Source organism: Anopheles funestus, chromosome 3RL (genome assembly GCF_943734845.2).
Source record: "Anopheles funestus chromosome 3RL, idAnoFuneDA-416_04, whole genome shotgun sequence".
Lineage (NCBI taxonomy): Eukaryota > Metazoa > Arthropoda > Insecta > Diptera > Culicidae > Anopheles > Anopheles funestus.
This window is the reverse complement of record NC_064599.1, coordinates 54,735,971-54,760,446: the sequence shown is the minus strand read 5'-3', so window position 1 is coordinate 54,760,446 and position 24,476 is coordinate 54,735,971. Positions and strand designations below refer to the sequence as shown.

General features: G+C 40.9%; 1 protein-coding gene across 1 annotated transcript in view; it reads left to right on the top strand.

The window, feature by feature from the left end:
• The window catches only part of LOC125770315 (low-density lipoprotein receptor-related protein 6), a 29,900-nt gene extending 5,914 nt beyond the window's left edge, over window positions 1-23,986 (top strand). The window contains exons 2-5 of the mRNA XM_049439735.1: window positions 17,340-20,422; window positions 20,557-20,717; window positions 20,797-21,072; window positions 21,143-23,986. Coding sequence (XP_049295692.1) covers window positions 17,340-20,422; window positions 20,557-20,717; window positions 20,797-21,072; window positions 21,143-22,682 — 5,060 coding nt within the window. The 3' untranslated portion in view covers window positions 22,683-23,986. The remainder of the gene's footprint in view (window positions 1-17,339; window positions 20,423-20,556; window positions 20,718-20,796; window positions 21,073-21,142) is intronic.
• The last annotated feature ends 490 nt before the right edge of the window (window positions 23,987-24,476 follow it).

Below are 24,476 nucleotides of genomic sequence, written 5' to 3'. Positions count from 1 at the left end.
ATTTGCATGAGTTTTAGATGATAAGCTTCTAAGTAGTATTACACCAATTTACTTGAGAATGATATCTTTCAGTAATAAATGTATGTAAACTTTTAAACATATTAAAATATACCTAGTTTGTTCTTCTTTTGATTACTACCATTTCTCTCTGTTTTTTATTAGAATTAGATTTAATTCAACAGCAGTTGGATGATGGGCCAGTAACTGTTGCGTACGGGGGAAATGGTCTGGATGGAATTTTGTATCGGTCTTGTCTTGTATCACCTGTACCCGAGAGGAACCTCATCACAAAGAGTGTAAATTAAGACAAAACCCGAAAACTATACCAATAGAAAGGAACATTCTAGCCGATGGAGGGAAATGCAAATGATAAGCTGAGGCGAGCCATCTTTAACCGTAGTGTCTACGACCAAAAAAATACACGTTGTTCTACGACCGCCTACCCGGGTAGGCCATACGATTTGTATGGGAGTTTTCGTTTTTTCGAATTCTGAAGCGTATATCTTTTGATCTGCTCGTCGTATTTGCATGAAACTTTCAAGAAAGATGGGTTTTTTAGTTTTCCAACTAATATCATTTAGCTGAGAATTTTAAAAATTCTGGATTTGTGTATTTTACATTTTTTACAAAATTTTCTCCGTATATCTACGACCGCCTACCCGGCTAGACCATACGATTTGTATGGTATTTTTCAGTTTTCGGATTCTAAATCAAGTATAAAGCATATATCTTGTTTTTCGGGGTTAATTGTAGCAAATTAATCATCTTTAATGTTTGTGTATTATTTTCACAACTCTGCGTTATTAAAAAAAAACAATACACCCTTTTTTCTATTTTATAATTAGGACCTTCCCCGTAAGCTATTATAAAGCTCAAATATTAACATATTACTAACACTAAGTGCCAATATTTAACATTATTTACATTTGGAGAAATATGTGTTAAATTCAGAACGCGAAGAACAAGCAGGGTTTTTGACATAAATAGCAATTTCCTTTATGTTTGGTTCTTCCTGAGGTATCTCGGCTGAAGGTTGTCCCAGAAAACTTCCGAAAAAATAAAAACTCCCATATAAATCCCATGGCCTACCCGGTCAGGCGGTCATAGATATACGGAGAAAAATTTGTAAAAATGCAAAAAAAAACTAGAAACCAGAATTTTTTAAATTATCAGCTAAATGATATTAGTTGGACAACAAAAAATCCCATCTTTCTTGAAAGTTTCATGCAAATACGACGAGCAGATCAAAAGATATACGCTTTAGAATCCGAAAAAAATGCAAACCCCATATAAATCGTATGGCCTACCCGTGTAGGCGGTCGTAGATATAAGGGGTATCAATCGAAAAAAATATTTAAAAAATGGTAAAAATAATTTTAAAATTTTTCTTTTTGAACGAAATGGAGAAAAACATGTTTTTCTAGGCATTTTAAAAATTTCAAGTCTGTACGACTTTCCTATCAAAAGATATTAAAAAATAAAAGTGCAAAACTTATCCAGGTAGGCGGTCATTGACAATAGGGTTAGGCTGGTGGCACAGCTCCATCGCTCCGATTTTTTCGCATATGCGAATCGCAAGGTATGGCACAGCTCTTCCGATTTTTCCGCACGATTTCACTATGGATTTGATGGATTTTCTTCGTCCAAACGCACGTTTGCCACGGTTAATGGTTTATTTACAATAAATGGAAACATTTGCCATTGTCATTTCGAGAAAAAGAATCATTTGAGAGTTTTATACGAGCGAGTTCAGTTTGACAAATAAAATCGGAAGGTACCTTCCGATGGAAACAAAAATTTTTGTTTCAACCTTCCGATAAAATCGGAAGCTTTTGAGATCTGTCATATCCCATACAAAATTTTGACAGAACCATGCGAAAAAATCGGAGCGATGGAGCTGTGCCACCAGCCTTAAGGAATCGCTCCAGTGAATATGAAACACTCAACACGTTAGAGAATCATCTAAAATTGTTATAGAATCGTTTGCCATTGATATGGAATGTCAGATTCATACGATTGTTGCATTGTGTTCGTTACACTGTTAGTTTTTCGAATGGTCAGCTCCAATTTGATGAAAACTAACCTATTTGCGTTCATAATAATTTAATAATAATAATTTCCCCTATAGTCCCTATTTTGGATTTTTTTTTAATTTCATCAACGAAATTATTGTATGTTTCCACTTTTGAATCATACCATTCGTGAACATCCCGCTCATTTGACATTCGATATCATTTGCACGCGATTCTATATCAATTTTGAGTGATTCGCTAACGCATTGGGTGTTTCCATATCAATCGCTCTGCGATAAAAAAATTCAAAAATTTGCTTGAACTTAAGTATTTTTGTTAAACTACGTCATTGTAATTAAACTTCATTGTAATACAAATTTCCAAATTTAATGCGAATGAATTACAAATTTGTGACTTTCAGTGAAGATTCACTCAAACCCATTTTTCCTGGTGAGATTCTCAAACTCACCACACAACTTACGCACTTTAAATCTGTTAGCTCATAGCCAATATTGACGCAAAAAGGTGACGTACTAGATTATTTAATAGGACAATCTTTAATAGGTCTGCAAACATGACGAAGTTTCAAAGTAGAAAAAAAGAATTGCGCCTGGCTCTCAAAAATTGCGAACGTTCAATATTTACCTTCCAGTGCCGCTAGAGGTGATGTGTACTAATCCGGTTCCGTTTATTTATCTTCACTCTTGCCCTATGCCGTATGGCAAAATGTTGCGCAAATATAGCGCGATGTATGAGACTGCCAAAAATGCTAGTTAGAAACACACAATCTTGTCGTTGCAAAATGGTTAAAAAAAGGTTTAACGTCGATTTAACATGATGATACGTGGAATCGTTCATTTGAATGCTCACAAATGAGTGCCCTGGAACAGATAAAGATTTTTCAAGCTGGTGCCTACCGTAGCGACAAAAGGATAATGATTATGCAGTTATCACAAGATAACACCGACCAACAATTTACTCATCTTAATTAAGTGGTGTTTATCTTTGCTCTTGACGATGTGGATATAAATTGAGGATGGCGTCTAAATTGACATTAGCTTTGGGTTTGTTTGTGAATGCGATCTTCACACAACGTATGCTTTATTTTTATGGTATCATTGCTGGAAAAGGTAGTACAGTTGAGTGCCGATTATCCCGGTACCTTTTATCCGGCTGTCCCATTATCCGTGCAGCTCAGAAATGACAGTTCCAAAGTCGAATTGACATATTAACTACAAAATCGATGATGGCAAGAAATGAAAGCCTCTACAGGGAGTGATACAATTTGCTCAAATTCTACTAAACAAAACAGATTTATTTTGTAAAGTGTAACTAAGAAAATTAACATCAACTTTTGTCCCGCCCATTACACACTAAACATTAATATTTATCAATATAAAGAGTTGTGTCTATTATCCGTGCCTTTTCGCTTATCCAACAAGGGCTGAGTCCCAATAAGCACGGATAATCGGCGATTCCACTGTAGTTGGATTTTACACTAAAATCAGCTTTTGCATTCGTTAATAGACTTTCTTTAGCCACCGCTGTATTGTAAAAAAATAATGTTTTTCATGCTGAATTTATGGTTCTTTTTTCATTCAAGTTTTTTTTTAAATGCTTAATATTACTTTTCTTTTCCTAACTTATGAGCACGGATGTGCCTGAACGAACAGTCTCGCTTTACCGAATCTTGCAAATTGCTTCCAAAAACGCCCCAAGAAGGATGCACGCCATCTTTGACCGGTTCCATCACTTGACCAGCTGGCGCAAAATTGGATTCAATCAATGCAATTACTCTTGAACAGCTTTTCCTTCCCCTTTTCCTACTTTTCAACTTCCTTCCCTTCTTTGTGATATGATCTCTCACTTGTTCTTATGATTTTTTAAAAATACTTCTTCTCGTTCTCGTTACTGACGATCGCCCAACGATCGAACCATGCGTTGTAAGACGCATTTGTCTTTATGCTCCATTACTTCCATGCTGGAAGCAGCAGAATGATGTGCAAACGATTCAATTATTGAAATAAATGCGTGCAGCATAAGTAACTGTGTGTATGTGTGTGACTTGTTGCTTGGCATTGTTTTCTCCCTTTACGGCTGATCAATTGTCCGGCATGGGTTTTGTGGTTCTGAAATTTTTACCCTTCCGTCTCGGTTCGATTTTGTGCGCGTTCTTTTGCGCGATCGTTCTTCGTTGCGCAACGGGAAAGCAAAAAAGAGAAAGGTAATCGATCGATCTTATTAGCAAACCGGTGGCAGAGCAACGTCAACGTTCACAATTACCGTCATCGGTTCGCAGCACATCCTGGTGCTTTGGTTGTAATATCCAGTAACAATCCAGACAGATTATTCCGTGCGCGTCTTTGCGTGGGTAACTGGATTCTGGCTTTTAATTTCTTCTCTTTTCCGTAGAGAAACAGGCGAGAAATGTCAAATTTTTGACAGGTTTGGCTGGTATCGTTTGACAGGTGTAATGTTGCATAACAACCGGTAGTCGACCGGTTGGGTAGCATCCTAGGTGGTAATGAGCTAAATTGGGCTTACCAGACGTACTTAAATAGACCGGAAAATACAAAAATCACCCTGGCGTGTTGAGTATTAGTTGAGTGATTTTAGATAATTTCAAGTGTCACAACATCGTTACGCCTCCTCAAGTCACAAGGCACACTCCACTACACCTCAATCTCTGTCTCTCATCCGTGGTCACCTGCAAAGCAAAGCTGATAATTTTCTCATAATACTTGCATGAAAAATACTTAATTAACATTGCTTGAAAACTGCTTCACCTCAACAACTTGTTCAATTAAAATGTGCGATCATACAACTCGATCGTTTGCAAGAAATATTGCTCATTAAGGCTGATGGCAATACGACACGACTTTTTTCAAAATTTTGTATGGGATTTGCTAGATACAACCGGATGCCGATTTTGGTCATACGACCAAATCTTTTTTCTCCAAATTTTTTCAATGAAAAAACCAAATCATTTTCAAGCACCCAATAAATTTTCATCCTTTCGTCCTGGAATTGTCGCTTATACAATAGTTTATCTTAATGTATGATTCAATAAATGCGATAAATGTTTTCGCTGTTGGTTTGTTTGCACAATGTGCTTAATTTCGTTGTATGCGTTTGTTATTGATAATAAAAAAAAACTTGTAAATATTAGCATCGTAACAAACACGTTCGATTAACACCACTGTCCTCCGGGGGTGATACAGTTTAGGTTTGGAGCGATGTCTTAATTCTCACCTCACCCTAACATTGAATGGATTCACTCCTCGAAGGTGTCAAAACCAACTGCTAATTATATGTTTCAAAAGAGGTGTCCAGCTCTCCTGCAACTTGAAGCTGTTGGTGAAAATGATTTGTTTATGATATGTGTACTTTAAAAAAAAAGTCTGCAAGAACCAATCAATTCTACACCCCGCTCACGGATAATGGCGATTTGTGGTCAAACCACACACACACTTAGCAAAACGCACAAATGGCATGATCATGTTTATCCATTTTTAGCAGTGTTTCCCAAAAACGGCACGATTTTTAAACGATCGATGCTCGATATTATCGGAGCACGAACTCACGGCTCATGATGAGCTCATGTCGAGGAAGTAACATAAAAAAAGCATTCTACCCCATCAACATCCGACTGGGCGGTCAAGATCGTAAAAATTCATCGTAAAAAGAGGTTAAAAAAACCCCCCGAGCCCCCGAACCTGCTGCAGTATCGAAATCAACAAGTCTCTCCCTTTCGCCAAACTTGCTTTTGGCTGACCAACCATATTCTACGATTTTCTGGTTCTGGGCAGGAGGTCGTCAGAACAGGAAAAAAACTCCAGAATGGGAAACAATAATGAGTAACATAACAAGACAAGTTAAGTGATGATGATCATACTTTTTATTTCGCGCATAATATATCCGAAACGCGCAAAAGTGGAGCTAAAAAAGAGAAAGAGAGAGAGGGATGAAGAGAGGAAAAGAAAGAGACAGCTGACCAGGCCAGGCGAGAGTTCTGGTTCTTGTGAACGAATCGACCAAAGCGTGGAACCGATGATGAATTTGTGGGACATTGGTACGAAAGGGGACGCAACTTAGCAACGGTTCTTAAATTTAGCTCCGAAAAACGAGCACATCAAGACGAGTGCTTCGAAACCACACACATGGTGTGCTGAGCAGTTTCAGGACGATCACGACGGACGACCACGACGATGTTGTTGGCGCAGTGATATCCTTCATCGAAAAAGAAAGAAACAGCCAAAACGGCGGGGAAAAAGGAACCCAGGGGAACTCGTTGCATGTTGAATTATTATGCTGGTAGTGTAGTTTCCCGCCATGTCCAAATTCACCCGTTGCCGTTGCCACTTCCAGTGCGATTTACACGAAGGCAATTTTCACTTTATCCGTCTTGTTTGGGGTTCATTTAGGATTCAAATTAAATTATGGTTGGTACTAGCGAAATGTACATAATTTTCGTTCGTGATCGAGCAAGGGTCATCCATACGACAAGGCAGAGACACAAAAAATATGCCCGAGAACAACCCGAGAATAATGAATGACAGTTCCTTTTGCCTGATCTTTATCTGTAATTATATGCAGTTAGTGTTTATGTGCTATAAATTTTACAATTTGCTAGGTCATTTATTTGATGAGTAGCTTTTTTCTGTTTTTCGTTCATATTTAATTTTTTTTAAATGTTTTTTTTTATCATAATTTTAAATTTAATTAATATTTTTAAATATTTTACATATGACAGACACCGTCATAATAGTTTTTTTAAAATGTCTATTTGGTTCAGCTTGTTTGATTAAGTTGTTCTTATAATATTAATACACAACAAATCTATGAGGTAGATTAAACGAATTAAACAAAACAAAAGATAAAAAAAACATAACAGGAAATGTCTTAACAAGATGCAATGTGAAAACAAAACAAAAATTGAATAAAACAAGCAAAAAGAAAACATCGCTACACAAATTTACATAAACATGAATATTGGTTGTCTTTTTGTTGTCCATACGCGCGCGCTGCTCGTTTGTTTGACGACTGATTTGTTGTACATTCCACATTCCCCACGTAGATTGAATATTAAATATTCACCACAATTTATTGTGTATCTTTCCCTTCGTAAAGAGAAAAAAAAACACGGATGTCGTGGTGAGGTGAGCGAACAGAAAATAAACAAGAATATGTAGGTATTAAAAAAAACAAATACTACAAAATCTGTTTAAAATCACAACAAACTGCACGCAGGATATGGGAAGCTTCCTGCATGACGATGCAGAAGCGATAAATTTTACGTAAATTTTTTTTTATTTTACTTCCAACCGGGATGCATATTTTGCTACTCTTTATGTCTAGGTAATATGTTTTGCTAATTTATGCATTCACCCGGCAAAATGATGTGGTTTTTTCGTTGCCGTTTGCTGTGGCTTTTGCTGATGATCGATATTCCGATTTACTATTCTTCAACCTTCGGTAGCATTTTTTTTTGTTTTTGGTACGAAGCTGCACGCTTCTTTCCACATATGTTGTTTTGCTTTAACGAGCCCAGGACCGGGAGTGGTTCTGGATCGGGCTGGTAGGATTAAGGTTTTAAACACGCCGAGATGACACCGAGAAGAAGATTTCCTACGACGGAACGGGAATGGTTTGTTAGCGTAAAATGGGCAATTAAATTGGACAGCGAACGACACCATCGATCGGATAGCAGGCGAACACCGGAGATATGTGCGCCCAGGTCAGGTGCGAGACGAGATTGATCGTAAGGAAGTCGTCCAAAAACAAAACAACGAAAAACGAAAGAGAATAAAAAAAAATCTCTTGGTATAAGTGGCAACAGGCAAACGGATAAAACACGAAGCAAAGAAACAAAAAACACACGCAAGTAGAAAGATAAAAGCTTTGGTGATACAAAGCTAAAGAGCAACCAATATGCAACGACGAAAACGCAACGGAATTGGGGATACAAGCGCTTAAAGAAGATAATCATTGATGAGTGAAGGAGAAGAGTTTTACACGGCGATCAAGCTAGAGGAGAATGAAAAGAGCAGAAGGTTAGCAAGGAATGAAAAAATAAAAAAAGGGAATATAAAGGTGATTGAAAAGTTGTAAAAGGCTTAACAAGACGTCTTGTTTCTTCTCCCTGTTCGGCATCACGTTTCTCTACAGCCCAAAAGTTCTCCAAATTGGTTTAGTATGGGTCAGAGCTGGTATGTATGCGTGCGTGTTTGTGGGTGATGGTGATGAGATTTGGTTATGCGCAGCCTCCGTTGATTGGATTGAGATCGTTAATCGAGCTCGGTTTCTTTCCACTTGTTTTCATCTGCTTCGTCTCGGTTTCTTTTTTCTTCCTGTCCAATGTTTTAACTGATTGATCGTTTAGTGACCGTCGTTTCTAGCATATTGATTTTCGATTTTCCTTCTGCTTGCTTTTGTTTTTGTTTCTTACATAATGCTTTCTAAATTTTCTACTTTTGTTTTACATTTATTATTTTATCTTTGTAGAGTTTAGTGTTCTAAATAGTATGATTTTTTTTCAACGATTCGGATTGTAATTTTTTTTAAAACGACGGATTAATGAAATTGAATTAAGTACAAATATTGTTCATACGACTTCAACCTTTTTTTATGAAAACTGGAAAGTGTAACATTTTTGTAGACGGTAATTAGAAGAGTAAAAATTAGCGTTGAAAATAATTTTACGATATTAAAAAACACACACATAGCAGCTAGTTAACAAATCAAAACAAATCAACTGTTCTCCCTGTAGCGGCATCTTTTGTCTTAATTTTCCTAAACCCATTTTCCCACCAGACTCGTTCTAGTGTTTTCCTTCCCTTCTGCTATAAAATGAACACTTCTTAAAAGCCGCCTTTTGCCTTCGCGTAATGTTTATGTCGCAGCTTCGGTAAACATAAACCCCGTGCGTACTGGTGGTACCCGTGCGGGCTCTTATATGAGCAAGACACGATGGGCTACCCCCATGTTTCTCGGTGTGGAAATATAAATACACCTCAAGCACACATTGCTGGCCAAACCTTTCCTTCGCTCGTTCGCCTGCTTCACACTCTCACTTTTACTGTGTCCCTATGTCAACTGGGCCAGTTGGCTCCTTTGTTTGCCGTACCAGAAATGGGTGCCATTTTTCTACGGTTTAACTTTTGTGTGTCGGAAAATGTACCAGATTTTCTTTAGCCAAGAGGTTGGTTGGCTTCCGTAAAAACGTTGTCGAACGTTTTATATCAGTGTCCACCGGTAGTGTTTGTTGACACGCCGCCGGTGTGGGTTGATCGTGTGCCATAGATCAAAGGCTATTTTCCCGCTAGGTACATGGTTATACATTTACAGGAAAATTACACTCATGACAGGGAAAATACGTAACCGTTCCGGAGGTAAGACGATTACGTCGGTTCCTGCTTCCTGTGTCTCTGCTTTAATGATAACAACATTCCTCCATTTCTGTTCACCGGGCTACAATTTGTTCGTCATATTTTGCTGATTTTATTAAAGGGGTTGTTGGTATTAAATTTTGAAAATATTGTGAAAATTCTAGCCACAAACATGTGAATGAAATTTCATCTATCGTGACGATTATGATACACACTCTCTGCTACAGGATGCCATGTGTGGAACAACTAGTGCAAAGGTATTGCTTTTAAAATGTGCACAACATTCCCAAACTACAAGGGGTGCAACGAATGAAGGAACACCGGAGGGAGTCAATTATATATGGTCCTGGTTCCAAGTCAGCGACATCAAAGGGAAAAAACGGAACAAAACACGGCCATGAATGTGCCTCCGGAAGGCTGGGAATGTGGATCGTATTCCGCTTCTGTTAGAATTTCTATCCTTCCAAAATCGGTTCTGTTGTTGGCCTAGCAGCAGTGTTGCTTCATATGGTGAAAACATATGCCGAATGCCTCGGGCAACCATATTAAGCGATTGATGTTATTTATTAGCATTCAAATACTATTTTTTAAACATATTTTTAAATCAGTTTCATCGGTAAATGCAGCGATAGAAAACAAATAATGTGTTTTATTTAGTTTATGTTCGTTAATTTTATTTTTTTTATTTTACTCGAGAGTTTAACGATTGCTTTTGTTTATTTTTGAACAATTTTACCTTTTGAAGTAATGTATTTTATAGCTCATATTAGGGATGCCCGGTAGTGTATGTGATAAACGGCGCCAATTTCATACGACAGGACTGGGTATTAAATCCCATCCGGACTGTGTCCCCGTTTAGCAAAAACTGACTATCCGGCTACGGGGTAAAAATAAGTCTAGTTAGCCAAAAATGGCCAGCATTACCTTAAGGGTCGTTGAGCGAAGAAAAAGATGATTTCATAATTCAAATAAGTAATGAATTCAATAGTTATAAACATCCTATCTAGATACAAAAATGCTCTAGAAATGCGCTAGTTAAATGTAATACAAGCGTCCCCCGAGTTACGACCCCCTCGAGATACGATGATTTTGATCTTGACAGTTGACAGTTGTTATTTTGCTCAAATTGTCATTTTTATTAACACCGGCAACCGTTAAAAATCATGATCTTCACTGAATATAAAAATTAAATTGTTAGAATAAACTTATACATTCTCGATAAATATTTTGAGGAAATATTGAAAAGATCATTTAATATACTATTGAAAACGATTTCTAGATTATTTTTTCCTCTAGAATATTTGCATAAAGTTTTCGACTCTCTACGTATGGTTATAAACGATGTATTCTCGACTTACGACGACTTCGACTTACGCCTTGCCTTCGGTCCCAAATACAGTCGTAACTCGAGGGACGCCTGTATAATGATTTTCACAGTGTCTTACAAATAAATGTACAGTGAAACGTCGGTTATCCGGGGTGCTCGGGACCGGACTGATGCCGGTTAATCGATATCCACGAATAATAGTCCCTTAAATATCAAGGGCATTTCTATATCTAGATAAAGCGATAAGTATCTATATACTATACTATGGTGGTCCTTTTGATGCTAAAAATGATTCTGGATATTATCAAATATCGATTAAAATTTAGAACGTAAAATAAAATCATTTCAAATATATCGTTTAGTGATGATATTAACAATTTTAACCAAGCTGACATCAGTACAAATGTTCCACGGTTAAACAGATGTCAATTTTCAGCGCACGGTTAATCCGCCCGCCTGTTAATATACAGCACAAATTTATTGCAGTATTCATTCAAGAGCAATTGCTCTTTATAAAATGCATCTGTTCGCTGTTTGCAATTTTCCATTTTTTTCGCTTTACTCTTATGATTATCATTCCTTGTTTTCATGGTAAAATACAAGACATCACCAAACCACTTCGCCCTCCTCATACAAGCTAGTGATGAGAGGAAGATGATAGCAATTATTATTTATTGCACGACCAGCGGAAGGCGTGTTACAATTCACACCTTCAGACCACACGTTGCCCTTTGATTTTTTTTTTGTTTTTCTTTAAAACTTTACTCTAGAAAAGAGATGCAATGGAGGGAATCTACACACTATAAGTGCATGTTAAGGTATTGAATATAGCATGAAAGTTCGCAAAATATATTCTCACAAAAATCGTTTAGCTTAAAAATGCTACCTCTCAAAGTAACTTAACCGTTACTAAAACGCACGACTGCGACTGGAAGTAAATAGCTGATGCTTTGTCTACAATTTTCCACACGAACGATTACCTTTCTTTCAGCAAGTGCATACCGCAAAGTTTACGATTGCGATTCACTGATTGATTAATGTACTAGAAAATTAAAATAAAAAATAAACACCTGTACAATCTACATAAGTTACGCAAACGCATTTTTCTCTATCTTGTGCAAGATCGTGCAAATCGTATCGAAAAGTGAGGTCGGAAAGGAACAGCAAATAGAACGGGTAGTACACTTGAGGTGCGTTACACCTATTCTAGAGTGGCCCCCCAGCTTCTGGCCCGAAAGGGAAACAAACAAACTAAAGCCGGCTAAAAATACTAAACAGCGCGTATAACCAATCGATCAATTCATTTTCCACGCCGGGTATGTGAAATCAGTCAGTTATTCATTCGATCCATCTGCCAGACCGTAAATAAGGGCGCACGGAGGATAGAGATAAGTTGCCGAAAAAAGCGCAGCATGAATGACGGCGGTGAGTGAAGAATGTGTTGTGATTTTTTTCTTCCACCGACTGTGCAGTTGGGATTACATACGGATGGTACGATAGAACCTGCCGGCTATATTCTGGACTTCTACCTGCCATTTAACAGATACCAATAGATACCGGCCCGGTGGTTTATGTGATAAACGGCGGCAGTTCCTCACGACAGGACTGGGCTGAAATCTCATCCGGACCGTGTCCCCCCATAGCAAGGACTACTGACTACGTGGAAATGGCCGGCATGACCTTTTTAGGGTCGTTAAGCCAAGAAGAAGAAGAAGCGGAATAGATATCAACTGGGAGATTTAATGTTTCTCCAACAGTTGAAAGTATTGTTTCATGGTTTGGTTTGTTTTTAAGCAAATGTTTGTGTGTTACCTTTTTTGGAATTTCATTTCACTTATTTTAAATTGTTTACCATTTTGTTTAGAATATTTATCATATTGATCAGAATTATGTGAAATGTTATTTTAATAATAATATTATTGTCATCATAAATATTTCTCTACTTTTGGATTTTAAATTTATTTTAATAGAGAAACTCTGTAAATTAAAAATAGTATTATTAATTAATAGTTGTATCTATTAATTATCACAAGTAGCAAATAATCAATTTAAAATCGTAAGAAATCGAGATTGTGAGGTATTTGATTTTTCTCTCATCATTCCCACTCCGAGTTTCTCTAAGCCTGTAAATACACGTGTAACGAAATTAGCCTTTCGATAAATGTCGTGTTCTTCAGCAAAAGCCTTCCTACCATCGTGACGATGCCGGACCGTAACGCAAACACAGGCGGAGAACTACTTGACCCTTGAGTATCGGTAGTAGTACGTAGAGTCATGGGCCGTTCTCACGTGAACCAAGAAACGACTGGAAGCGACAAAATCGAAAGCGTAGAAAAAAACCAAGCCAAACAACAAGAGATCAGGTTCTTGCTGGTCGTGTTCCGCAGACCCGCTTGTAACCTGAGTACATGCCATTAAAGAGAAGAAAAAAACAACAACGAAGGGAAAGAACTGATGTCTGATTTGCCGTTTTGAAGCATGGATCGTCTCGCCGACGCGCGTTGAACATGGTGTCGAGAGAATCGATGACGAAGATGAAGGAGAAAGGTGTGAACAGTTTCCTCACATATCTTTGGGGTTGTTTTCTTTTATTCAGTTTTCCCTTCCAAAAAGGCTCCAAGCACATGAAGCAGGCACATGAAGGGTACGTGTGTTTTTTTCTCTTACCTTCAAGTATTGCACCGTGAGATTTCGTCTCGTGTACATGATTGGTGGCTATCCTCGAAGCAATGGTACCGAGATGGTTTGAAGTGTGAAATACACTTCAAGTAGCATCGTTTTGAGGTATGACAGTGTACAAGGGTACAGTGTCCGAGACCACATCCTGCGAAGCATATGCAAGGACTGGGACTCAGCTAGCACAGTGGCGATGGGGTTTTGAAGATGCCTCGACATTGGTTCCGTGGATAATACGCGATGATTAAATATGAGTTGGTTTTGTTGAATTTTTATAAGTAAATTATTTGAGAATGGTTTATATTAATGACTATTTATTGGAATTCCGGTCCCACTTTCCATTACACCTGGTTCGTGTCGTTACGTTTCCCATTATTTGTTTTATTATGTTATTTTCGTCAAGGTTTTTTAGTTCAAAATATTCTTGAATGTCCTTTACCATTAAGTTGTTATTTTAAGCCCGAATAATACCCGAATATTTAAAAAAACCCAACAGTACGATACAGTACGATTGGCAAATTCGAGGTGCATTAAAAAGTCCAATGAGAATTTAAATCGTTTCTGGACAGCTTTGGAGAATATAAAACATGAATAGACAAATGAAAATTAAATCTACATAACTCGCGGGACCAATTAAGATTATGGAACAACATACGAGTATTAAGTAGAATAAATAAAATAATTTCGATCAAAACTCCAAGAAATAAGAAAATGTTATAGGAAATCTGCTCAAATACAATTCAACTATAAGCAGACAACATGTCTGACGGGATCTATCGTTGGAAATTTCAGGAATGATTTAGTCAGCAGTTAAGCTTTAATATAAATCATTACATTTTAAGTTATTCAAATCCCTCTCCCTCGTAAAATAAATCTTCTTAAAACGATTGTGTCAGATAACAAGATAACTTTACCATAATTTCGTAAGGAAAAGATTGCACAATGCACTTAGCAAAAGCTGCTGAAAACTAGTGACATTTATATTGGTAGTGTCATGATCAGTTCATGCGATTTTGACAACAGACGGCATTACTAGTATACTACTCATGTGGTTTTTTGTGGACTGTCAAAACTGTCATTTTAAAGTGTCATCGTTCTTTCTTTCACTTTTGTTTTTATATAATTTCACTGAAGTGTTAACGAAACAGTTTCACCACTATATAATAATATAATACGTATAATACGTATTGCAAATATTTAGCGAAAAAAAGCAATTCTAGTAAGAGTGATATTATAATAGGTTTCTACCCAACTAAAAGTGCTACATTTTTTTAACATGTTAACACTTTGACGGCCGATCACACCACTGTGGTGTGATGGTAGACACATCGGTTGAAAGCCGATCACACCACAGTGGTGTAATGAAGCGAGTATGGGTTTTTGTGTTTTCCTTTAAAATGGTTCAAACCTTGGGCTCAATGCGATGAAAAAAATATTTTTATTCTTGTAACTCGGACTGGTAATGCTTTAAATCGTTAATTATTTACGAATATACGAAAAAGATACTGATGATAACAAACCAAGCCCGCGAGACGTGCTTTGAACGGCGCAAACGGCGCCGGCGACCAGTGAAGTAGACAATGCGCAGCGTGCGGCTGTCAAAGTGTTAACAGCAAACGTATACAATCTGCAACAATAGGGTACACACAAACGATATTTACATCAGACGAGGTTTATGTCCTTGAATGTAGTCTAGAATGGAGCAGCAGTTACTGAAGTTCCTGTTTTTGCAGTAAGCACGATCCTTGAGACACACGATGGTACATATGCAAATAGTTGGAAAGGCACGCATGGTCCGGACAAAAATATACACAAACCTCACCCACCAACCGATCGACAATATTACATATTCCGTTCTGCTTTGTCACAATTGTTGGAAAACCGATCGGGCCTGTTTTTTCCTCCCCCAAAAAACGGTACTGATGAAGGGATAGTGGCATAATTTGAATAAAAATAATGAAACCTAATTACAATTGCAAAATCACGTACATACACCGTGAGGTCGCCCGAATGTTGGTAGGCAATATCGTATAACTTCTTGTGAAACACATGAACGCAAAAATTCAAAACGAAAATACGAAACAAATAAGAAAGTGTGTGTGTGTGTGTCCCGGCCGACCGTCTGACTTGAAGGACCACTCCACTGTTCGAGTGGCTAATAGGTTTCATTCTCCATCGGGTTTTGTTTGCTTTAAATGTGTTTAATTTTTTATGCTTTTGGTTCCTGTTACCAGTACATGAGTGAAGTGCCCTTACATCCTGCCTTACCTGCCCGAGAACAGATGAGGGAGCAGATGAAGTGGATGTTTCGTTGGAACTCTTGTGGACATTTCGAATGTTGGTCGTCGTTGGTCATCGAGAAGCGAGATGATGTTTGGGTGTGCTGTATACGGGACATTCGATTGCGTTGTGTAAACATTAGTTTCTGCTGGTACCCCTCAGGCACTGGCACGGCTGCTGGCCTTCGCATGGCAAGTCGTTTGTCGAGGTTTTGATGCTACGCGCAGAAAAAGGAGAAAATGTTATAGATTGCAAAGCCGTTGGTAGCATATAATCAAACACGACCACTGGGGCATGATGGTCCATTGAAGTTCCTGGAAGTAGTGGACCCTTCAGGAGATTGTTACTGATGGTGATGGATTGCACTATCTGTTTTCCTTCCCCCGAGGGAGTAATTAATAATGAACACGGACAAGCGTAGTATGTGTTTGCAGTATGAAAACGTTTCCGATCGTATCATGCCTACAGTAATAAAGCATAGTCAACGATCGCCGGTGTAAATTGTAACAGTCCAGTATCGAATTACCTTGGGCTCTAGCATCTAGAATCTCGGAGTAATAAAGAAACGTACGCACTTGACAGCTGCAGCAGGCACCGATAGGTACAGGTATCGATTACTTAAAAACACACCTTTTGCGCGGATTGATTTATTTGATCGCGATGCGTGTGATCGGGTCCAGTTTCATTGATGCACGGTTTAAACGGTGCAGCTGTTTAACGGCCACCATGCATCGCGCGTATAATAATGGTGGCAGAATCAATAGTGACAACTGTGATTAAACTCTGTGCATCGTTGATCCAACGACTACCGGCCGGACGCTAGCAATTAGCGACGGATCGAGAGTTTCCATGGTGGGTTGATGATCAGTGGTTACGCACTCACTGATGATAGCGCACAAGAATTCCAGGACATCCTAGCCGTAAAATTGATCTCTAAGCTGACTTATTAATTACCTTTTGCTGCCGCTGTTAATTAAAAAGTATGGAAGACATGGTCGCAAATCTCGCCGTGCGGCGAAAGCCACTGGAAATGGAAGTATATTTGCCTTTCAAAACATAAACAAGCTCAGTAAATGATCCTCAAAAAAATTGTAGCTATTATTGAACACATCAGTAATCCTGAAAAGATGTTCAAAATGGTATTAAACTATTCACATTGAACCAATATTAACTAATCGAGAGTAATCTTCGCATGTCTTTTTGTTCAAGAATAGACGTGACTTCACTGTATACAACCTCAAAACATTACATAGATCAAACAAAATCGCAAAAAAGTGATTATAAATTAGGTGTCTAACTAAAAGGTTCGACATGACTTTGATGTCCAAACAACTGGTCGCTTACGTGTGTTGGTTTATTTTGTTTGGCTTGATTTATGGTGGTAGTTCAAAGCAAAGCAAAAACACGAGAAACACGATGTCCAACATTCTTTGTGATGTTTAATGTGTCCAAGAATGTTGCTAAAATGCTGTGCACATTCGACAGAATTATACAGATATGAAAGGTTTCGATAAATTACGATGACTGTAAACTTACAACATAGATTTTATACTGGAATTATGTATCGAAGTTAATTTACTATAATTTGACATTAAAATGCAATATAAACTCCTTTATTCTAACATTTCCTCTACTCCCTATGTATTTTTATTTCAGGAGTAAACGCATCCACAGCAACCGCTGCAGGGCCACTAGTAGCACCGGAACACTACAGTCTACCTACTGGCTCAGACGCGTCCAGTTCCATTTTGTTGCTCTTCACGACATATTACGATCTGCGTGTGCTTAACGTATCTGTACAGCCGGACACGAATGCGCTCACCTACACGATGGATGTCCTGCTCCAAGATCTCAACGAAGCATCGGCAATGGACTTTTATCACGCGCGAGGACTCGTTTGCTGGACAGAAAACACGCTCGAGGTGATTCAGTGTGGTCGCACGAACGGTACGCTGAACGTGACGAGCAAGACGACTGTGATAACGGACGGGTTGGACAAACCCGAAGGCCTTGCGATCGATTGGTATACGGACAAGCTCTACTGGACGGATGGCGAATCGAACCGTATAGAGGTGGCACAACTCGAACCACTAGGCAGTAGCGCTGGTGATACTGCCGGTCGGCAGCTTAATGCACGGCTGCAGAAGGTGTTAATATGGAGCGATCTCGATCAACCGCGAGCGATCGCGCTTATGCCCGCCCGTCGGTACATGATTTGGACGGATTGGGGCGAAAGTCCGAAGATTGAACGTGCCAGCATGGATGGTGACCCGCAGAGTCGTACAGTGCTGGTAAACGATCGCATTTTCTGGCCCAATGGGCTGGCAGTTGATTTGGAGCAGGAGCTGATCTATTGGGTTGATGGCAATCAGCGCTTCCTGGACGTGATGGATCTGGATGGTGGCAATCGACGGACGCTTGTACGAAACCTTGACTACCCATACAGTCTAACGTTAACGGCGAATTTCCTGTTCTGGACGGACTGGAAAGATGGTACGCTACACTACTACGACATTCAGCACGATCGGCACAAAGAGTTGTTGCGCAAGACGGAAGTACCGATTACGGTGCATGCTTGGGATGGACGATTACAGCCAGAAGCGGTAACCGATTTGGCTAATCCTTGTCGACGCAACAATGGGAACTGTTCCCATCTCTGTCTACTATCGACGGTAGCACCGGCAGGATATAGTTGTGCCTGCCCGACCGGAATAAAATTGCTAACCGAAACAAAGTGTGCCGATGGGCCGCAGGAAATGTTGTTCGTGGTGCAACGTTCGCACATTAATCGGATATCGCTTGATTCACCGGACTATTCGATTGTACCACTGCCTGCTGGTAAGCTGCGCTACGCCATCGCTATCGACTACGATCCGGTAGAAAATTACGTGTATTGGTCCGATAAGGAGGAGAGTGCAATAAAGCGAGCCCGGGCAGATGGTATGGGTGGCCCGGCAGAGGAAGTCGTTACTGCTGAAATACAGGCACCGGACGGGCTCGCGATCGATTGGTTGGCACGCAATCTTTACTGGACGGATACCGGCACGGATCGGATACAGGTATGCCGTCTCAATGGTTCCTTCCGGCGTGTGCTCATCTATGACAATTTGGTAGAACCGCGTGCGATCGCACTAGCACCGACACTCGGCTGGATGTTCTGGAGTGATTGGGGCGCAAAGGAACCAAAGATCGAGCGTGCCTCACTTGATGGAACCGAGCGGGTACTGATCGTGTCGCAAAACCTGATCTGGCCGAATGGAATTGCATTGGATGTGGCCGCACGCAAGATCTACTGGTGTGATGCAAAAGCGGACACGATCGAGGTAGCAAATATGGACGGTTCGGGACGCAACACGATCCTGTCCGACAATCTACCACACGTGTTTGGGTTAAGCCTTCTCGGGGATTATCTCTACTGGACGGATTGGCAGCGAAGATCGATTGACCGTGCGCACAAGCTAACTGGTGCCGACCGTACGACAATCGGCGAAAACATTGCCGAGCTGATGGGACTGAAGGTGACGCGTTTGCACGAGGTACAGGGAACGAATCCGTGCGCCGTTGGCAATGGTGGCTGTTCGCAACTTTGTTTGAACCGGCCGCGCGATTACGTTTGTCGCTGCCAGCTTGACTACGAGCTGGGACGTGACAATCGGACGTGCCTGGTGCCGGCTGCCTTCCTGCTATTTTCCAACCATGGCAGCATTGGGCGGCTTTCGATCGACAGCCATAACCATGCGGACTATGCACCGTTCCGGAATGTAGTCGATGCGCATTACCTTGACGTAGACATAGCGGACAGGCGCATTTACTGGGTGAGCCAGAAGCAGAAGTATATTTCGCGTGCGTACATTAATGGTTCGGATGTGCAGCGTATCGTGGAGACCGGACTGATGCAACCGGAAGGTATTGCGGTCGATTGGTTGGCACATAACGTTTACTGGACGGATGCGGAAGCGCGCCGTATCGAGGTAGCCCGGTTGGATGGCAGTAGTCGACGAATTCTCATCTGGAAGGGGATAGAGGAGCCAAAAAATCTGATCCTGGAACCGCGCAAAGGTCTCATGTACTGGACGGAATGGCCATCGGATTCGATCCGCCGGGCGGCAATGGATGGAGGCGATCTGTTGACGATCATATCCGGTGCTAATCATGCGATCGGTTTAACGCTCGATCCGGATACGCGTCGTCTCTATTGGGCACGGCAAAGTTCACCCACCGGCATCGAAAGTGCTGATTGGGATGGGAAACGAAGGACGCGCCTGGTAATGCCGGATAACGCTGATAGCAATCGGTTCGTCCCCGTTGCACTGACAATTTATCAGGATTGGGTGTACTGGGCTGATTGGACCGCGGATGAGATTGGACGTGCGAACAAGACATCCGGTGACAATCGGACGATCGTCCACTCAAACCTGAAGTATACATACGCATTACTTGCCTTTCACACCGGCCGTCAGTCGGGTTCGAATCAGTGCCGTACCAATAATGGTGGATGCACGCATCTGTGTCTAGCGCAAGGCCAACGGAAGATGACGTGCGCCTGTCCGACGCACTACACACTGAACGCAAATCGAGTTTCTTGCAGTCCACCACGCAACTACATCATCTTTAGTCAACGAAATTCGTTTGGACGCTTCGTACCGAATACGGCCGATTCGCCAGACATCCCGCTACCAGTTACGGGCAAAAACATACGGGCCGTTGAGTATGATGTATCGACGCGACATATTTATTGGGTAAGCTTTATTAACATTTAATGGAAAAATCGGTTACTTTCGTTCATGTTAATGCCTGCACAAACTCGAACTGAGGCCCTTGCAGGTGTGTCACGTTGCAACTATCAATAATGATTTCAATTTCTTCTTTTCAGATTGATGGTCGTGGTCCAATAATTAGACGTGCTTTCGATAATGGTACCAACGCGAAAGTGTCGATCAATCCGACATCCTCACCGTTCGACATGGCAATAGATCCGATCGGTCGATTGCTCTTCTGGAGTTGTTCGCACACCAACACCATTAATATTACAACGTAAGTACTCAGCCAACTTCAAGAACTTCAAAATTCTAAATTTCTTCCAAAAATTATTAAATATTTGCTTCTTCTACAGACTGGATGGCAATATTGTTAGCATCGGAAATGTGGATATTGGACGTTCGGAGAAACCACGCAGCCTAGCTCTACATCCAATGAAGCGACTGTTGTTCTGGACGGACGTTGGATCGGCACAGTCGATTACGCGCGCCAAACTGGACGGTTCGCAGCGTGTCGAACTGATCACGAAGCTGGAAGGCATACAGGCGCTGGCGCTTGATCCACAGCTCAATCGATTGTTTTACGCGCACGGCAAGCGCATTGACACAATGGATATTAATGGACAGGACGTGTAAGTGGCGCGAAAGTGTGTGGACACATTTCATGACAATTAAACCTTATTTATTACTACCGTTTTGCAGACGAACTCTGGTTGCGGAACACATCAGTATGGTATCGTCGATTGCAGCGCTCGACGGTTTCATTTACTGGCTAGATGAGCGTCCGATGATGGAACGCATTTCGATACAGGGTGATAATCGACGAGTGGAGATTCATAAGAATTCACACATGACGGATATTGTCGCGGTATGGACGCCGGATGAGCGTATGCTTCGTAATCACACGTGTAAAACGGCCCGGGCGGAATGTAGTCACATCTGCATTGGTTCACCGGATGATGCACCAACCGAACACGTGTGCGCCTGTCCGCAAGGATTGATGCTGTTGAAAGATCGACGCAGCTGCGGTGAACAACCGATTTGTGGACCGGATCACTTCACTTGTGCCGCACCGAGTGAGTTAGCGGATCGGGATGGTAACAAGGAATGTATCCCTTCGTCTTGGCGCTGTGACGGGCAGAAGGACTGTCCGGACCGTTCGGATGAGATGGATTGTCCGACCTGCCGTGGTGATCAGTTTAAATGTCAATCGGGCGAATGTATCGACAAGCATTTGGTTTGTGACGGAACGACCCAATGTTTGGATGGGTACGATGAGGCGGTTTGTTGTAAGAACCCGGAAGATTTCCAGTGCCCGACGAGCAAAGTATGTATCTCGTTCCACAACGTGTGCGATGGCGATGAGCATTGTGCGAAAGGTGAAGATGAAGCACCGGAAATATGCAACGAGTACGGCAATCGACGGATGGCACCGAGTTCAAGCAAGATCACACTACTGATCGTCGTGGTGACGGCGGTAGCGGTCGTATTTCTCGTAGTGTATTTGCTGCAGACATTCCGCACCCGGTTCGGTACGGGTGGTGGCGGTCTCGAGCCAAAGGAATGTGATCAGGCAGCGGCCCCACTTTCACCGGGTGGTCTGAACAAGAATATTCGCGTCTCGAAGCTAGCCTCCGTAGCGGATGCAGTACGTATGTCCACGCTTAATAGCCGGGCAAGTGGTGGTAGTTATGACCGCAACCACATCACTGGTGCTAGCAGCTCTACCACCAACGGTAGTAGCTTAATCGGTTATCCGCTTAATCCACCACCATCGCCTGCAACTACGGCCGGGTCGACGGGACGCTACTGTAACAGCAGCTACCATCCGTACAAACACTACAAGATCATCAATCAACCACCACCACCAACGCCTTGCTCGACCGATGCCTGCGATGAGAGTGATTCGAACTATACTAGCAAGAGCAACCGCAGCCAGCGCTGCGGTGGTGGACACGGTTCCGGTACAACGGGCGGAGGTACGAGCAGTTCGGTGGGTAGTGGTAGTGGACGCCACGGACACGATGGTCGCGGTTCGCTGCAGGGCAAGTACAAGGAACGATGCTACGATCCGGAACCATATCCACCACCTCCGACGCCCCGATCGCACTATCACAGTGATATTGGTGGTATGTTGCCCGAAAGCTGTCCACCATCGCCGAGCTCCCGCAGTTCGACCTATTTTTCGCCACTTCCACCACCGCCCTCACCGGTACCTTCGCCGTCGAGGGGGTTTTCGTAGCAGCTAAAGAACGGAGACGACGTCGATGACGAGGAAGACGAGCAAGAAGAAGATGAGGACGAAGCAGAGTACGGTGATGGGTTGTTTCCAGCTATTGAACAGGAACCCATCGCCAGAAGATAGGATCGTTTGCATCATCTTCCGTGTGTGCCATTCAATGCCAATCGTCTATTACATTTACTTCCCGCCAGTACGGGACGTCGTCTCCAGATAGTTTTGTAAGATTTGTACACTATAGCTAGGAGCTGTTAAAGATTAAGTAATGAAGCAAATGTATCGTTCCACCTTCCCTTCATCGCCTTTCCTCGCCCCACGTAACAAGAATGCCAACAGAAAGTGCCTCCAAAATGCCTGCTAGGGAGTAAACTAATTAAGTAAGCCATTGCCAAAAGATGTGTGTTGCTTTAGCTTTACAACCTTGACAACACTCGTCTAAACGGGGGAGAAGGGTGGTTAGGTGTTCATCCCCATTTTGTATATACCGTATCTATGTTCATATCCATCCAGCAGTAATTAACATTAGTGGAAGATCAAGTCCGTCTCGTCTTACTTTGGAACTTTTTCCCGTTTGCTCACACGTCTGCTTATCGAATTCAGTCTTCCAGTGGTGTGCCTAGAAAATTAATTAGAAAAAACAACCGGTCCTAGCATACCAACCGAGCGAGCTTAGAGAACGAGGATCTGTTTTATGATCGATACCGCAAAAAAAAACAACTCCAGTACGGAAAGGGTAGCGGGAAAAGCGAGATTCCCAGTGAGATACATTATGGTTTGTTAGCTGTTTTGCTCAATAAGACTGACTTAGCCTTCTTTTACGCGAAGGGCATTCTCCTGTTAAATATATCCTTCCCTGTGTGACGGTAGCGCGTTTGTTTTTCCCGATCTTCCCGGCTAAGGAGTATATCTGCCTCCATAAGGCAACGTTAAATTCTTCCAAGGAATAAAGTAAATGACTGTTGTGTTGCGCGCGGCACTCACTGAACGATATTAGAGAATGATTAGTGTAATATGACCGATCATGGAGCGTACCGTGATGTATATAAAGCAGGAAGATGCCTTAATGCATTTTAAATGAAATTGTTAGAAAAAAAAAACAATTAACACATTGCGTACATTTTTGAAGCATTTTTAGAGAATATATCGTGTTAGGGAAGTGTAAGTTCATCGTTTAGCCTTCTACTTGCTGTTTGTCGTTTTAAGTATTCACACCAATTCTGTCCTGTACATATTGTACGAATCGATAACGGAAGAAATTAACAAAACAAATCATCACCATCTAATAAAAACAAAGATAGGAATGAAAATTCTATTAAACTGATATTTGTAGATTGACGAAAAAAGCATCTAATATCACAAGTTGATTGTGGTAAGTAATTTTTTTTATGAGTTTAAATATCATTTATAAACAAGTAACTCATAATATTAATGTTTCCATTAAATTAATAATGATTAATAGTTTCATGATGCACAACCCGTCGTTGTAAAATGTGTTTGTGTCAGTTAAGTGTATAACTTTTTCGGCGTGAGGTTAGTTATAATTAATTTTTATTACACTCAAGTTCAGAAAAGTTTTTGATGAATTCATATTTTGTGTCCTTGCATTTAGCTTATCTTTACACTATAGTTCCTTGCTATACACTGACTTCATGTGTTGTTGTTGAACGATGTTTTTAGACTGAGATAAGTGATGTTTATAGACAACACTCGTTTTGTAATAATCTGTACTGGAAATTCATATCTGTTGATAGAAAGCAAAGACCACGAACTATCGAAATATTATAAAATAATCTTTAC